This window comes from Pristiophorus japonicus, chromosome 15, assembly GCF_044704955.1.
Source record: "Pristiophorus japonicus isolate sPriJap1 chromosome 15, sPriJap1.hap1, whole genome shotgun sequence".
NCBI lineage: Eukaryota > Metazoa > Chordata > Chondrichthyes > Pristiophoridae > Pristiophorus > Pristiophorus japonicus.
In genome coordinates this window covers 64795950-64813366 of record NC_091991.1, presented here as the reverse complement: position 1 = coordinate 64813366, position 17417 = coordinate 64795950, and the positions used below count along the sequence as shown (strand labels likewise).

Genomic DNA, 17417 nt, shown 5'->3' with positions numbered 1-17417 from the left:
TACTTGGCACACACATCTTCCGCCGATGGCAACGCCTTTATGTTGTTCCAGTCGCATCTGATTTTCTCCAACCAGCTCCTGCTGAGCAGCATTGGGCCAATGCCTGGAACAATCCACAGCGGTAACTTGTGAACCGCACCGTTATACGACACATTAATTTGTGCGCTGACAATCATCTTTATCAGTTCTTTGGTGTACGTGTGCAGCTTGGCATTAACCGGGCTCAGCCTGGGCCTCACAGTCTTAGTATCCCACAGCTTATTAAATGCCCTCTCGTTCATGATCGATTGACTCACCCCTGTGTCCAGCTCCATCGATAACGGTATCCCGTTAAACTTCACATTAATCAAAATTGGTTTACTCTTGGCTATGAGAGTATAGTCCATGCACTTCCTCCTCTGGTATCTCGGATTGCGTATCCGGATCCGTACTAGCCTGACTCTCGTCCTCCATGGGTTGTGTCGCAGCTCGCTTGCTCATCTGCAGACACTTGTGCTGGAGATGCCCCACTCTCAGACAACCTTTGCAACTATATTGCTTAAATCAGCACTGCTGGTGCCAATTTCCCCCACAAGGCCAACACTGAGAAGTCGGATACATTCCCACTGGTGGACTTTGGGCAGCCACAGGTTTCGCGAATGCAGCCGGATAGGCCCTGCCATGTGCCACTCTGCTGAACGCCAAATCAATCGCATTTACAGTACTTGCCAAGGTTCAGTTCTTCACAGCTATTTGCTTTAGACTCCTGTCCGTCATCATTCATTCATTGAGCGATCTGGATGGCCCTTTTTAAATCCAACTCCCACTGCCAGAAGTTTGCACAGAATCACCTCATGGTTGATACCAATAACACAAGTCCCGCAGCATGTCTGCCAACACCATTACAAACTTGCACGGTCCCGCTAGACGTCTCGGGTCGGTAACGAATTTTGCCGCGCTCTGGCCCGCCGATCGAACGTGTATAAAACCTGTATCTCGAGATGACTATGCCATCGTCTGGCTTGAGGTGCTCCCGTACCTATGTACACAACTCCTCGTACGTTTTCTCTGTCGGATCACTAGGCATGAGTAGATTCTTTATCAGACCGTAGATCTTTGAACCGCACACAGTGAGGAACACGGCCCGGCGCCGATCTGCATTATCGACCCCCTTCATTTTGTGACCACAAAGTACTGGTTCAAATGGCGCTCAAAGTCTGCCCAATCTTCTCCCTCCCCAAATCGCTCTTAAAAATCCAGTCATGCTCATTTTGCAAACAAAGGTTCTTGTATTCTCGTCGCCAAATGTTATGTATGCAATAAAGGTTCAGACTAAGTACTGTTTAACTAAGCAAGGTACAATCTTGGCTCTGGTTTATTGTGGCCCAAAGTGCCTGACTCTCAATGGCAGGCCTTTTATACCAGAGCAGCACCATGTGCGTGCTGCTCATAGGCCTCCAACAATGATGCCATCTAGTGGCTATAAACAGAATGTACATACATGACAGTAATGATGGCCTTGAGCAGCGCTCGACCTATGTCGACGCTGGTCTGTGGCAGACACACCATGTCCTGGTACATGCCTACAGCATCCGACCTTTCCTGCACCCACCTCTGTAGCTGCGGCAAAGGTGCTGCAACACTGGGGGTGCCTTGCTGCGCATGGCTTGGTCCTGCAGAATCACGAGCTGTGGGGAATCTTCTGAATACCGACTCCATGGTGGAGGATGTTCCAGCTGTCCCACATGGAGCTGGTGTATCTTCCTCCGTCTCCACCTCCACTGGCTGCAGGATTAGCGGCCGTTGTGTCTGCAGCGGGTGGTATATAACTTAGTAGTCGATTCAGATCGACTTTCTCTTCAATGGACGGTGCAGCACTTAACTGCGCACGTGCGATTTTTTTTTTTTTTTCTTTTTTTTTTTCTTTCCGCGCCCCCCCCCCCCCAGTTTTTTTTACTCACCTGCGCATGCAACTTTGTCCTCTTCGGTCTTGGCAGTGTGCCGGCGGTTTGAAACGACATACCGCCAAGAAATGGGCAGACCTCATGCATCGACCAATTTCAGCCCCATGGGGGGGGCGGGTTGCAGGGTGGTGGTCTAGATGTCACCACCTCGCCCCAAAGCATTGGCTCTTGACGGTGCACTGTCCACAGGTACCAGCAGTCCCTTGGTGCTATGCCAAATGCAAATTCTACATGCACGATACTAGATAGTGTCGGCAAGATGTTTAACCATCTGGGAAACATCACTGGAGTTGGATTGTGTCCTTACCAATATACATACACTCCCTCTCTGTGCCTAACTCTCATGCCCAACTGCTACTCTGGCCAAGATCTGCTAACTTGGAACAAACCAGGGATTACACCTCGAACTTTTATGGTTTGTGTGACATAGTACCACACACCAAGCCACTGAGGGAGCAAATATCAATCTTTGTATTTAATTTTGTTAATATTGTGATTTGAAGTATTGTACATAAACTGAAGACCTTAGATGGATGATGTGTGTAAGATATAAAAACAGACATCTGGATTTGACCAGAGCAGTCTTGATTTTGACGACTCATGCCAGTGCCTCAATTGAATGTTTTGTGATGTTTAAAGGGACACATTTTTTGCTGAAGGAAAAGGCTTATGAAATTTTTGTGATGTGATATGGCATGTAATTACAGTATAGCCCCAAAATTGCAAGACCCCGCTACAGTGTTGGAGCTCACTATGGGGAACACATTGGGATTAGATGCATGTCAAATTACTGAATGCACAATTTATTTCAGAGACAAAAAAACGTCAGAGAAACTGCACTGCTGGTCTGTGTCAGCCTTGTGAAGGAAACATTATGATAAATTTGCATTGTTTAGGTCAGCTGTGCCCTAGCACTCCTCACCTTTGTTGGTGTCACATTTTTGTTTGTTTTTATGAACATATTCGATGTCATTAGGATTTTTCTAGTTTGTGTGGCTACGTGAACCTTTATACCCCATACAATCTGGATTGCACCATATCTTTTGCACAATAACTAGGCAATTGATGGTGAGACCTAAAGATTGTGACCGAGAACTTTTAATCTGTACACTGGCTATTGAGACTTGTCAGGTGTCACCAGATGATTCTCCTGTTTTAAAAGTGGCCTAAATACACACTCTTATCAAAGACTTGGGCTTTGAGCTAACAAGTAGTCTATTTACATAAAACAGGTAAGTGAACAGTAAATATAGAAACATAGAAAATAGGTGCAGGAGTAGGCCATTCGGCCCTTCGAGCTTGCACCACCATTCAATATGATCATGGCTGATCATTTTTGCTACTTCTGTACCCCATTCCTGCTTTCTCTCCATACCCCTTGATCCCTTTAGCCATAAGGGCCTCATCTAACTCTCTTTCGAATATATCTAACGAACTGGCCTCAACAACTTTGTGGTAGAGAATTCCACAGGTTCACAATTCTGAGTGAAGAAGTTTCTCCTCATTTCGGTCCTAGATGGCTTACCCCTTACCCTTAGACTGTGACCCCTGGTTCTGGACCTCCCCAACATCGGGAATATGCTTCCTACATCTAACCTGTCAGAATTTTATATTTCTATGAGATCCCCTCATTTTTCTAAATTCCAGTGAAAATAAGCCTACTCGATCCAGTCTTTCTTATGTCAGTCCTGCCATCGGGGAATCAGTCTGGTGAACTTTTTCTGCACTCCCTCAATAGCAAGAATGTCCTTCCTCAGATTAGGAGACCAAAACTGTACACAATATTAAAGGTGTGGCCTCACCAAGGCCCTGTACAACTGCAGTAAGACCTCCCTGCTCCCATTCTCAAATCCTCTCTGAAGGCCAACATGCCATTTGCTGCCTTCACCGCCTGCTGTACCTGCATGCCAATTTTCAATGACTGATGTACCATGACACCCAGGTCTCGTTGCACCTTCCCTTTTCCTAATCTGTCACCATTCAGATAATCTGCCTTCCTGTTTTTGCCACCAAAATGGATAACCTCACATTTATCTACATTATACTGCATTTGCCCACTTGCCTAACCTGTCCAAGTCACCCTGCAGCCTCTTAACATCCTCCTCACAGCTCACACTACCACCCAGTTTAGTGTCATCTGCAAACTTGGAGATATTACATTCAATTCCTTTGTCTAAATCATTAATGGTATAAAACAATAAATTATACATTTCTTGCCCTCCTTTGAAGCATAAAATATGTAACTCACTTTCTCTCTCAGCATAGACTAAATTATAAACTCACTTCCTAAGCTGTGGAAGTGGTTACCATTTGAAGCAAGCTTAATTAATCTACTGGCTGGTATAAAACTTTAAATACTGTGCTCTCAGGCTACTGGTTAAAGCTTGCTGGTAACTGTAGTGACCTTGATGTGTACACGAAGCCCAATATAAACCCATAGTTAGAGCTATCTGGCAAAGAGCCAATCAATTACCCTATGACCTTCTTGAAGGTCTCTGGCACTGTTATCAAATCAATTACCACAGGCTGATTCTTTCTTTTAATCTGTCTCAAGGTAGCATGAGACCACCTGAAGTTCAACTGCAAAAAGGTTCTCTCAGCCACACAAACCAGCAAAGTCCTAATGATGCCGAATATGATCGTAACAATATTATTAGGGTCGTGGCAAAGTCAATATGATTTTATGAAGGGGAAATAGTGTTTGGAAAAAATAGTTTTTTTTGAGGGTGTCACTAGCAGGGTAGATAAGGGGGAACTAATGGACATAGTATGTTTGGATTTTCCAAAGGCATTCGATATGGTGCCATGTAAGAGGTTGTTGAACAGGATTACGGCTCATGGAATTGGAGGTAATATATTAGCATGGATTGAGGATTGGTTAACGGGCAGAAAACCGAGAGTAGGAATAAACTGGTCATTTTCGGGTTTGCCGGTTATAACTAGTGGGGTGCTGCAAGTCTCTGCTTGGACCACAATCTCTATCAATGATTTAAATGAGGGGACAGAGTATAATGTATCCAAGTTTGTTGATAGAGCTTGGTGGGAAAATAAGCTGTGAGGAGGACACAGGGATTTTGGGGCCCAAATTTCCCGCATGAGTTGCACTTTTTTTTGGTACAACTTGATTTTTCTGGTATCTTTTTAGTTGCAAATATGGCCATTTAATTTGCGCCAGTGTAAGTGAGTTAGTTAGGTTTTTTGTTCAGTTTTTTTTTCAAAAGGGGTCGTTCTCAGCCACTTGTACCATTTTATGCCAATTTTATCAGAAAAAAGTTGTACTAAATTAACTTGGGGTGTGTGTGTGTCCACTTTTGTCTGCAAAGAAAGACCTTACTTACAGTTAAGGAATCGGTGCAAGTAACTACATTTAAAGCACCACCAAGCACCAAACAAAGCACAAGCAGTAATAACCAATAAAAACTGAAGTAAGTAATTAAATTAACAAAGAGCTGAAGTAGATCTTACCTTCGGCCTGCCGCCCCACTGACTTTCAACACTTTTCAGGCAGGAATTTTTTTCCTTTTTGCCCACTGACATCTTCAAAGAGCTTCACATTATTTGTAATACAATCTAACTGCATGTTGCTGGTTATTTATTGATGCACAGGATGGGATGTAGGTTAAGCACATGGCTGTCACTGTATATGTGCTTCTTTAACATGACCAGACCACCACCCAACCAAACTAATGCAAAGCCAGCCCAGCATGGCAAGCAACGTTGCTACACGACAAGCTATCCTCTGTCCAAACCACTAGTCTGCAGACAAAAACGACCAACCTCTTCCCTCACCTTCCCCCCCCCCCCCCCCCCCCCCCCCCCCAGCCCTGATCAAAACTCAGTCGCACCAACCTGTTTCTTGCAGCCCTCAGCATTTGGCCTGGGATAGGGGCTGGACGCGTTCTGTAGGCATTATCATCACAATCATGGGACGGAGCTACTGCGCATGCGCACAGCTGCCAGCCTTGTTTTTGGTGCAGGGCTGTAGCTCCGCCCCTTTCCCCCCCCCCCCCCCCCCCACTCCATGAGGAGCACCATGCCAGGACCCGGGACACAGCAGAGTGGCCAGAATCGTGAGTAAGTTTTCCAGCGCACAAAGTTGGCATACCTTGGGAGAGTGCGCTTGAAAAAAGGGGTTGGGGAAATTTGGGCCCATAGACAGGTTATGTGAGTGAGCAAGAAAATAACAGGAGTACAATGTGGGGAAACCTGAAATTATCCACTTTGGTAGGAAGAATCGAAAAGCAGAATATTTTTTTTTAAAAGGTAAGAGACTAGTAAATATTGGTATGCAGAGGGATTTGGGTGTCCTTTTACATGAATCACAAAGTTAACAGCAAGCAATTAGGAAAGGAAATAGTATGTTGGCCTTTATTGCAAGGAAGTTGGCTTATGATTGTAATCCGACTTCTTTACTCTTATTTCAGGTTTTGGTGAGACCACACCTGGGGTACTGTGTACAGATTTGGTCTCCTTATCCATGGATGGATAAACTTGCCTTAGAAGGGGTGCAACAAAGGTTCACGAGATTGATTCCTGGGATGAGAGGCCTGTCCTCTGAGGAAAGATTGAGTAGAATAGGCCTATATTCTCTGGAGTTTAGAAGATTGAGAAGTAATCTCATTCGAAATGCTTGGCATGGTACATGCTGAGGGGCTGTTGCCCCTGGCTGTAGAGTCTTGAACTAGGATCATAGTCTCAGGATAAGTGATTGACTCTTGCTTTATTTAGGACTGAGATGAGGAGAAATTTCTTCACCTTAGAGGGTTATGAATCTTTGGAATTCTCTACCCAGAGGACTGTGAATGCTCCGTCATTGAGTATATTCAAGACTGAGATCAATAGATTTTTGGACTTGAAGGGAATCAAGTGGGGCAGGGGGTAGGGGGCAGGAGAAGGGGCCCTTTACATATGCATGTCCAGTCTCATTGACATCATTGGGACACAACTGCAATTTTAACTCTGGATTGAATGAGCAAGTTGCTATGGCTTTCTAGCCAGGCAACTTGGAACATAAGAGGATCAACCCCAGAGGAGGCTGAAATAGGCAAGTGTTTTTCTTTTCTTTGGTGGAGACTTCTCCAGGCCCCACAGGAAAGCTTGGGCCTCTTCTGCCCCAGACTATTCTCAACATTGATTTGAAACTTTTGATTTTGGAAGGAGCACTATCAAAGTACCTAACTTGAGATAATCTATTGCAATTAGTTGGATGGGTTCCATTCTCAATGTTTGGCAAGGCTAACCCATTCTGTTACCTGTACCATGGCTGGCCAAAGCCACAAAATTGCCACCAATAATTTGTTTTTATATAGTGCCTTTTAATGTAGATAAACGTCACTTCATGGTGTAATAAAATAATTTGGGCACTTTCTTCAAAACTCATTTAGTACAGTGCCTTCCCCTCCCAAACCACCTCATGGGGATGAAGGTGGACCAATAACAGCAATCCACATATAGACGGGCCAGGAGGGTGGCCACAAAAAGATGATTGCTTCTAGTGCCAGTGCGACCTTGCCAAGAAACTTTAATGAACCAACATACTCCTCTCCACAGCATTTGTAATTTAAAATTGACTTCATGAAATGTGTGTGAATTGAAACTCGTGTTATTAAATTCACGAAAAAAATAATTTTATTACCAGAGAGCAAGAAAAAACTGTGTGTAGTTCAGATTCATTATGGTTTGAATTAAATATGTTAATTTCCTGGCATTCTTGTATTTAAATAGCTTATGATACAGATCTGTATTGGTGCATTATCTATCGCATGCATTTCTGTCCTCGCTGCTAATTCCATTTATATTCATCAGTTTCCATTTGTTTACATGTCTTCGGTGCACACAATCGCTCTCAGTATGGTGCTGAGTCACTGCATCTTGATCATCGATCATGCAACAAAAATGTTCCTTTCAAATCTTCAAAGGCAAGGTTTCTTTGTGTGTCTCAAGTCCATCAGCTACAAACTCTTACCTTTTTGCTTCAACTTAATTCTTCCAAGAATATCAATTCTTGGGCCTTGCGCTCTCCTCCTCATCTCATAGAACCCCCAGATCATCTCTACAGCTAAAACTCCTAAGAAGTTGTTCAGGTTTCTTTTTGTGCCAACTTTTGCCTTTAACAATGTTTATCTCTCTATAGCCCAAGTCTGTCCAAACTTTTAAACTGCTTCCACATCTGGGAAGGCTCTTGTATTTGGTCCAGGAGTAGGAAGAAGATGCAAGAAATGGGTTGTTGTCTGATGGACATTTCTCTGAGCTCTGTTTTTTATGTTTAGTTTTACTATGGACAGATTTATTGTCCTTCCTAAGCTCCAAGTGTGCTATTCTACATCTTGCAGCTTCCCTCTTCATTCTCTGTGTTGAAATCAAGATTCATGGCACAGTTTCCAACTCAAATTGATTCTTTTACAAATGTTCGGCTGTGGAAGTCTTCAACCTGATCTCCTTCCAAACATCAACATTTAAAACCTAAGTTTGACATCACTTCATCACAATTTCCTGGTTTATTCTCTTTCTATGTAGAAAAACATGTCATTGGACTTTGAAATAATGCAGTGTATGTGGTACTTTGGGACATTTCTAGACTGGTTCCTGGGATGAGTAGAGTTCTCAACTCCAGAACATATTCACACGAGGTATATACTGCAGACAAGGTCACTCATGACCTGCACCTTTACTCCCCGGACCAAGGAGTCTTGAGCCTGCGTGGAACCTCCCTTTAAGTACCTGGCTGACCAGGTAAGGAGTGTCTCCCACAAGTTCACCCCCTGTGGTCAAGGTGTGTATTTCACAGTTGTATACACTGTACAGTGTTGTTACATACAGGTTACAGTTATGTGAAGGTTACAAACATGACATCACCTCCCCCCAATGTCTTTGGGTCAAAGATTGAGTCTTTCAGGCAATCGACGCTCTCTCGTGGAGCGCCGCAGTTGTGGCTCTGGTGGTTGAGCCATGGCATGCGTCTCTGTCGCCTGAGTTGGTTCCGGGCTGGCTGCAGGGACTGTGCATGCTGTTGACTGTCCTTGTTGCTCATTCACTGACAGTGGTGTGGTTGACATCCCATGGTCTATTTCAGGTTCCTCATTGTCCATGCTGAACCTTTTCTTTACCTGGTCGATGTTTGCAGCATATCTGTCCATTGTTTAGTCTGACCACTATGACCCTATTTCCCTCTTTACCAATTACAGTGCCCTCAAGCCACTTGGGTCCTAGTGCCTGGTTAAGCACAAATACCGGGTCATCCATTTCTATACACCTCCCCCTTGAGTTTCGATCATGGCACTCTGTTTGGGACTGCCGCTTGCCCTCAACAATGTCTGCCAGGCTTTGGTGAATGAGGGACAGCCGCGTTTTGAGCGTGCGTTTTATGAGTTCCGCTGGCGGGACTCCCATGAGCAAGTGCGGGCGGGACCTATAGGCCAGCAGGAGGCACGATAGGTGGTACTGAAAGGAGGGTCCCTGGATACAGAGCATGCCTTGTTTTATGACTTGTACTGCACGTTCTGCCTGGTCATTGGAAGCCAGCTTGAACGGTGCCGTCCGGACGTGTTTAATGCCATTACCCGACATAAACTCCTGGAATTCATGGCTGGTGAAACACGGGCCATTGTCGCTGACCAGAATGTCCGGCAAGCCATGGGTCATGAAAACCGTGCGCAGACTCTCCACGGTGATGGATGATGCACTCGATCCATTTCGAGTATGCATCGACTACAATCAAGAACATTTTTCCCATGAATGGCCCTGCATAGTCCACATGGATGCATGACCATGGCCTGGTGGGCCAGGGCCATGGGCTGAGCGAGGCCTCCCTTGGGACATTGCCCAGCTGGGCCCATGTCATGCACCTGCGAACCCAGTGTTCCAGGTCTGAGTCAATCCCCATACTTGTGACCGGGCAGTGGCCTTCATCAGCACAATGCCTGGGTGCTCGCTATGGAGTTCCCTAATGAATGCTTCCCTTCCTTTCTGGGGCATGACCACCCGACTGCCCCATAGTAGGCAGTCGGCTTAGATGGAGAGCTCATCCATCCGTCTCAAACGGTCTGACCTCCTCTGGGCACGCCCCATGTGCGGGCACCCAATCCCCAGTCAGGACACATTTCTTTATCATGGATAGGAGGGGGTCCCTGTTGGTCCAGAGTTTGATCTGGCGGGCTGTGATGGGGGAGCCTGCGGTGTCAAAAACCTCAACGGCCATGACCATCTCAGCGCTTTGCTCCGCTGACCCCTCAGTGGTGGCCAGCAGAAGCTTGCTGAGCGCGTCAGCACAATTTTCAGTGCCTGGTCGGTGCCGTATGGTGTAGTCATATGCAGCCAGCGTGAGAGCCCATCGCTGTATGCGAGCTGATGCATTGGCATTGACAGCCTTGCTGTCGGACAACAGGGATGTTAACGGCTTGTGATCCGTTTCTAACTTGAACGGTCTGCTGAAAAGATACTGGTGCATTTATTTCACACCGTAAACACAAGCGAGTGCTTCCTTTTTGACCATGCCGTACCCACGCTCTGCCTGGGAGAGCGACCTGGCGGCATATCCCACCGGTTGTAGTCTGCCATCGTCATTTCCCTGCTGCAACACACACCCAACCCTGTATGATGATGCATCGCATGTTAAAACTAGTTTTTTTACAAGGGCCATACAACAGTTTGTTAGAACAAAGCAGGTTCCGCACCCTGTTGAAAGCCCGTTCCTGACAGTCCCCCCTGAACCAGTCACAACCCTTACGCAGGAGCACATGTAATGGCTCCAACAATGTGCTTAAGTTAGGCAGGAAGTTCCCGAAATAGTTCAAAAGTCGCAGAAACGATCGCAACTCCGATGTGTTGCCGGGCCTGGGCGCACGACGGATCGCCTCCGTTTTGGATTCGGTAGGCCGGATCCCGTCTGCAGCAACCCTCCTGCCCAAAAACTCGACCTCTGGGGCCAAAAACACACATTTGGCCTTTCAGCCGCAGGCCTACCCGGTCCAGTCAGTGTAGCACCTCCTCCAGGTTGTGGAGGTGTTCCTCGGTGTCTCGGCCCATTATTAGGATGTCGTCTTGGCATACGATTGTGCCGGAAATGGATTTGAGCAAGCTTTCCATGTTCCTCTGGAAGATTGCGGCTGCTGAACGAATGCCAAACTGACACCTGTTGTTGATGAATAGTCCCTTGCACATCGTGATGGTGGTCAGATGCTTGGATTCTTCAGCCAGTTCCAGAGTCATGTAGGCCGAAGTGAGGTCCGACTTAGTGAACAGCTTGCCACCTGCCAATGTGGCAATACCGCTCTTGGGAGCGGTATTGGTCTTGCAGCGACACTCGGTTGATGGTGGCTTTGTAGTCACCACAGATCCTGACCGAGCCATTCGCTTTAAGGACAGGAACGATGGGACTTGCCCAGTCACTGAATTCAACGGGCGAAATGATGCCCTCTCTGAGCAGCCTGTCCAATTCACTCTCAATTTTCTCACGCATCACATACGGTACTGCTCTGGCTTTGTGGTGCACTGGTCTGTCATCCGGGATGATGTGTATCACTACTTTAGTGCCTTTTGAACGTTCTGACACCGGGTTGAAAAAGTGACCCGAATTTTTGTAGGACCTGCGAGCATGAACTTCGCTCCCCAGATGAAATGGCATGCACATCTCCATTTCCAGTTCATCTCGGCTAGCCAGCTCCTTTCCAAAAGCGCGGGGCCATTTCCCGGAACAATCCAGAGTGGCAGCCGGTTCGGTGATCCGTTGTGTGTCACCACCAGGTTTGCACTGTCCAGCATTGGGATGATTTCCTTGGTGTACGTGCGTAGCTGCGTGTCAATGCGTTCCAGTTTGGGCCTGCTATCTGTGGCCATAGTCCCTCAAATTGTTGGACACTCATAAGGGACTGGCTGGCTCCCGTATCCAGCTCCATGCGCACCGGGATGCCATTCAATAAAATTTTTATCATGGGTGGCGTTTTGTTGTATGAGCTGCGGACGTCAGCCACATGAACCCTCTGAACCTCAGCATCCATGGCTTGGCCCCAGGCATCATCCTGCATTGCAGGCCCCTCGTCTGATTCCTTTGTTTCATAGATTAGCCTCACTGCAGCCTTTTTGCACATCCTAGCCAAATGTCCTCTGGCATTACAATTCCTGCAGGTGAACTGCTGGAACTTGCAGCTTTTAGCAGTATGTCTACCCCCGCATCTCCAGCATTGGCTGAGATTGTTGTTCACAAAGGGGCTGTTACCAGGCATTCCTCTGATTGTCCCCTTGGGTGTTTCTAAGCACTCTGGTGGTGGGTGTCAATGGTCCCATCACAGGACGCATTGTTCCTCTTGATGGCGTGACCTGCCGATCCTCCTACTATTGTCTCTCGCTGTCCCACCCTAGAGTCTGTAGCTGCCTGGACACTGTCGAATTGCCCTTGCCTGCCTGCCTGCCTGGGCAGTGTCGAATTGTCCTTGCCTGCCTGCGGGGTTCTCTCTCACTTTTACAACATTAACTCCCTGGTTCATCGCAACATTAAAACCAGGGCTGCGTGCGTAAATTATCTTGGTCTCCTCTTCCCCCCGCCAAGAAGGTCTGAGCTATCAAAGCTGCCCTTTCCAAAGTCAAGTCCTTGTCCTCTAAGCTTCCTGAAAATACTGGCATGACTAATGCCCTCAATGGAAAAATTCCCTTAACATCTCCCCCCTGCAGGCGTCTGTGAACTTACAGAAGCTGGCCAAGCGCCTCAGGTCTGCAATGAAGTCCGAGATGTTTTGCCCTTCCCGATGCCTGTGTGTAGAACTGGTGCCGGGCCATGTGTATGCTGCTCACTGGTTTCAGATGTTTGCTGATTAGCTGGCTGAGCTCTTCGAAGGACTTGTCAGCCGGCTTGAGAGGTGCAAGCAGGTCTTTCATCAGCGCGTACGTTTTTGTCCCGCAGCTTGTCAGTAGATGCGCCCTCCGCTTGTCAGCAGCTTCCACTCCCAGTCAGTCCTTTGTGACCAAAGGTCTGCCGGAGTCGCTTCACAAAATCGTCCCAGTCCTCACCCACAGTAACGTTCCTTTGTGCTACCAGTGGGCATCCTTGTGGTTCAGTGATTCCCGTTTCTCGTCGCCAGATCTAGAGTTCTCAACTCTAGAACATATTCACACGAGGCATACTGCAGACAAGGTCACTCATGACCTGCACCTTTTTATTCCCTGGACCAAGGAGTCTTGAGTCTGCGTGGAACCTCCCTTTTAAGTACCTGGCTGACCAGGTAAGGAATGTCTCCCACACGTTCACCCCCTGTGGTCAAAGTGTGTATTTCAGTTGTATACAGTGTACAGTGTTGTTACATATTGGTTACAGTTATGTGGAGGTTACAAACATGACAAGGGGATTGCCCAATGAGGAGAGATTCAGTAGACTAGGCCTGTATTCTCGCATTTAGGAGATTGAGAGGTGATCTAATTGAAATATATAAAATTCTTGAGGGGCTTGACCGGGTTAATGCTGAGATGTTTCCCCGGGCTGGGGAATCTAGAACACGGGGTCATGGTCTCAAAATAAGGGTTGTGAATCTTTGGAATTCTCTATCCCAGAGAGCTGTCAATGCTCAGTCATTGAGTATATTCAGGACAGAGATCAATACATTTTTGGGAACAGAAGGAATTAAGGGATATGGGAATAGTGCAAGAAAGCAGAGTTGAGGTGGAAGATCAGCCATGATCTTGTTGAATGGTGGACAGGCTCGGAGAGCCAAATGGCCTATTCCTGTTCCTATTTCTTATGTTCTTGTGTAAATTCTCTCTGTTTTGCTCCCTCTTTTTGTCTGCCCTTTCCTTCCACCACTATGGCTCTTAGCTTTTCACTAGATTTCTCCATTTTAAAAAAAAAAAATGGATTGCACATGTGTCCCTCTTTTACAAATTCTGGATGGATTAACGCAGACTTAAAATATGTGAGCTAATCTAATTCTACATGCTATGTTTGTATATAAGATAGCAGTCTGGAGTGTGTCAAAGGACAATAAAATATTTGGGGGTTAAAATGAGATTAATTAGCTGCTCAGGTTTTAGTCTCATTGTAGAACCTTATTCCAGCCTTATCGAGAAATTGTAATGTTGAACTTAACAATTAGTAAATGAAAACAATAAATAGTTAACTACACCCTTATCCACTATGTACATTCAACAAAATAACACGCCATTATGTTGCTCATTATCCTGGTTGGAATTTTTCAATAACTGGGCTCTCGGCTCCTCCAACTCTTTGAACCTCTTACTATGTTCTGTCACAAAAGTCTATAGAATACAGCAATTAGACTTTGCTAAATTATTATGTTACGTTTTCAGTAATGTATAGCGAATAAATTGTCTTGCTTTGCTTAATGGTTCTGGGAAATTTGAACCAATTTAAAAGCACTTTTATTTCATATAGTTATATCAGTAACGATGAAACATATTGAAAATACCCTCTTCATAACCCCACCCTTGCTATACAAACCTTTTGCTTAGTTCCAGAGACTGTTGTGTAGAACTGTACTGTACATCTGCTGTATCTTTAACACATTACTTCATTAATTTTGGTCATTGATTCTTCCAAGAAATATTTCTTTTGGACATAAAAATTCACTTCTCTTGATGGCAAATAGTGACCTTATTCTTGCATATTCTTTTTAAATAAATATTCAAATAAGCCCTTTTGTCATTTTTGCAATCAATTGTTAAGAATTTAATGTAGTTCATAAAAGATTTGTCCTCCGTTAATAATATTTTAAAATACTGAAAAGAAATTTCAGGTACTCATTTTAGCAATCCTGAGTTTTATTTCATAGACAATTGGTCCAAAATTTGCAGTGGGCAATAACAGCAAATGAGCAGCCTTTGACAATGACCGCAACTTCAGGATATAGTGCATCCTAATGCAGAAATCCTGAATTTGTGGTCATTCATTCACTGTTCCAATACTGGCTCTGCTGTGCCCCCCATGGCCAGCACTCGGAAACTGCAAAAGCTTTGGCACTTCTACGGTATTACCGCTGTTAAATACCCCATTTAAAAGATGGCTCCTTTTGGGTCAGGTGTAACTTTGGTTTTAACAACATATGGCCCTGAAAAACGAATTTTAATTTTGTGGATTGTCAAATTTATCCATTTTGAGTCCAACCTAAAAGTATTCAGAGAAATTAATGTAAGGAGAATATTTGTAACTAAGCTCTTGTTTTAATAGGTCAAAAACAGTTAGCAACTAATCTCTTTTGATGAGGAAAAAATTGATGTTTATTGCACTCTTAACACATCGTATAAATGGCTGAGCTACAGAAATGAGCCCAAGTATGTTTAGTGTCTGTCACATGGGGACATTTTCGGGCATCTGCTTTAGGTTGAAGCAACGCACCAATTCCACAATGTAGACCACTGCCCCACAAGCTTGACCCTCCCAAACTAAATCCCATTATGTAAAAATCAGAATAAAAAATGCAGCCATAACTTTCACACTACTAGACCTGCAAAATCTTGCATAAAGTTACAATTTACGTAATGGGTTTTACAGTACATGGGAATTGGCTGATAACCATTTCCTATCCCTGATTTAGGGCAGCAGTTTTTAACCTACATGCAACAACATGGACACTTTACATCAACATTTAATAAGCACATGAGGGAGAAAGGAGTAGAAGGATGTGGCTATAGGGTGGGAGGAGGCCCATCCCATGTGAAGCATAAACATTGGCAAAAACCAGTTGAACTGAGAGGATATAGAATTTACATCACAATCTGGACCCCTCTCTTTCCCCCTCCTTCCTCAGGGATGAGGGGGATGTTACAACTTCCATACCCTTTTCTTCTTTACCCAGAGAGTGGCTAGAATATGTAAATTGCTGCCACAGAAATAGTTGTGGGGAATAACATAGATGCATTTAAGAGGAAGCTAGATAAGTACATAAAGGAATAGAATAATATGCTGATGGGGTGAGTAGATGCAGAGTGAAAGGAATAAACACTGGCATAGACCAGTTGGGCTGAATGGCCTGTTTGAGCTGTAAATCCAATGTATTATCTCTTCACTCTGTGCACAATGCCACAGGAGACTCGCTAGTATTAAATAGATGCTGTCTTACCACTTTTTCAAACCACACAGTTTCTCACATCTACAGAGATAGGACCAATCCAGATGGTGGTTGCCCTGTATGAACAAATTTTAATTTTCAGTGCATAAGAATATCTGGCATGTGAGTTCTGTTATTTTCCCACTAATCATCTCTATTTTTGTAAAAATATATTTGTTGTCTTGGAATATATTTGTAATTAAATAGAGAATAATGGTCAGTAGCAATTGTATTACAACCTTGAAATCACTGTCTTTTTACATAAGATGTACTGTAGAATTTGTGTGTTTTCTTTATGAATTCACTGCTTGGGAGACTCATGAGCCCCAATCCACATGCTAATGTTATATGACTCAACACATTGGAGGCCCAGTGCACTGCTGTGGGCTCAGTTATTGTTCAAAATGACTGTTTTCTGTAATGTCTGAATTTATCTCCTGTAGGACTACTACACCACAGATAGGGGATATTTTGCAGAAATTAGCTCCATTTCTGAAGATGTATGGCGAGTACGTTAAAAACTTTGAAAAGGCCATGGGGCTACTGAAAACATGGCTGGGCAGATCACCACAGTTCAAAGCCATTGTCGAGGAAATTCAGGTAACCAGCAAGGATGATGCGATGCCATAATTACAGGCGTGATGAATAGCTTAAAGTAAAACTCCTATAATTAGACATGGTTCATATTAAATATGATGGTGACAGAGTACAAATACTACAGCAATCTTTACTTTTAAAGATGCAGTTTAATGTCATATCTATTGCAGCATTTGAACTTGTGGCTGAACCTGAGGCGGACAGGTTAAGACAATTTCATGCACCTCGACAGAACACTAATATTCTTATACATATTTTATTGTACATTTGGTCAGAACAACATCTTGTGTCTATATGCTTTTGGATGCTTCACAAATAGACTTGAGAAATATGGACACTAAGCCAGGAGGGGAGTGATTAGGATGAGTGACAAAAAGTTTAATCAGATATGGGATTTGAGGAGATTTTTTAAAAGGTGGAGAGAAACCAAGGTTTAGGGAGCAGGTTTCGGAGAGTACATCTGAGGCACCCGAAGGCTGCACCACCCACCAATGGGAAGGCCAAGGAAGAAAAGAGATGCTGGAATTAGAGGAATGAAGCGTTTGGGAGGGGAATATATGTGAGGAGAAGATTGCAAAGATAGTACAAGGACATGAAGGGATTTAGGGGTGAGGACAGGATTTTGTTTTTAGTATGTTGGGGAGTGGGGTATCCAGGGGTACTCAACATTTAGGAAGGATAGACAAAGGAAAAGGAGGCGGGGTGGCATTGCTGGTTAAAAGAAGAAATTAACGCAATAGTAAGGAAGGACATTAGCTTGGATGATGTGGAACCGGTATGGGTGGAGCTACGGAATACCAAGGGGCAGAAAACGCTAGTGGGAGTTGTG

General features: G+C 44.7%; 1 protein-coding gene across 1 annotated transcript in view; it reads left to right on the top strand.

Moving 5' to 3' along the window:
- The window catches only part of LOC139280820 (FYVE, RhoGEF and PH domain-containing protein 4-like), a 370209-nt gene that overhangs the window by 302525 nt on the left and 50267 nt on the right, over nt 1-17417 (top strand). The window contains exon 7 of the mRNA XM_070900542.1: nt 16435-16591. Coding sequence (XP_070756643.1) covers nt 16435-16591 — 157 coding nt within the window. The remainder of the gene's footprint in view (nt 1-16434; nt 16592-17417) is intronic.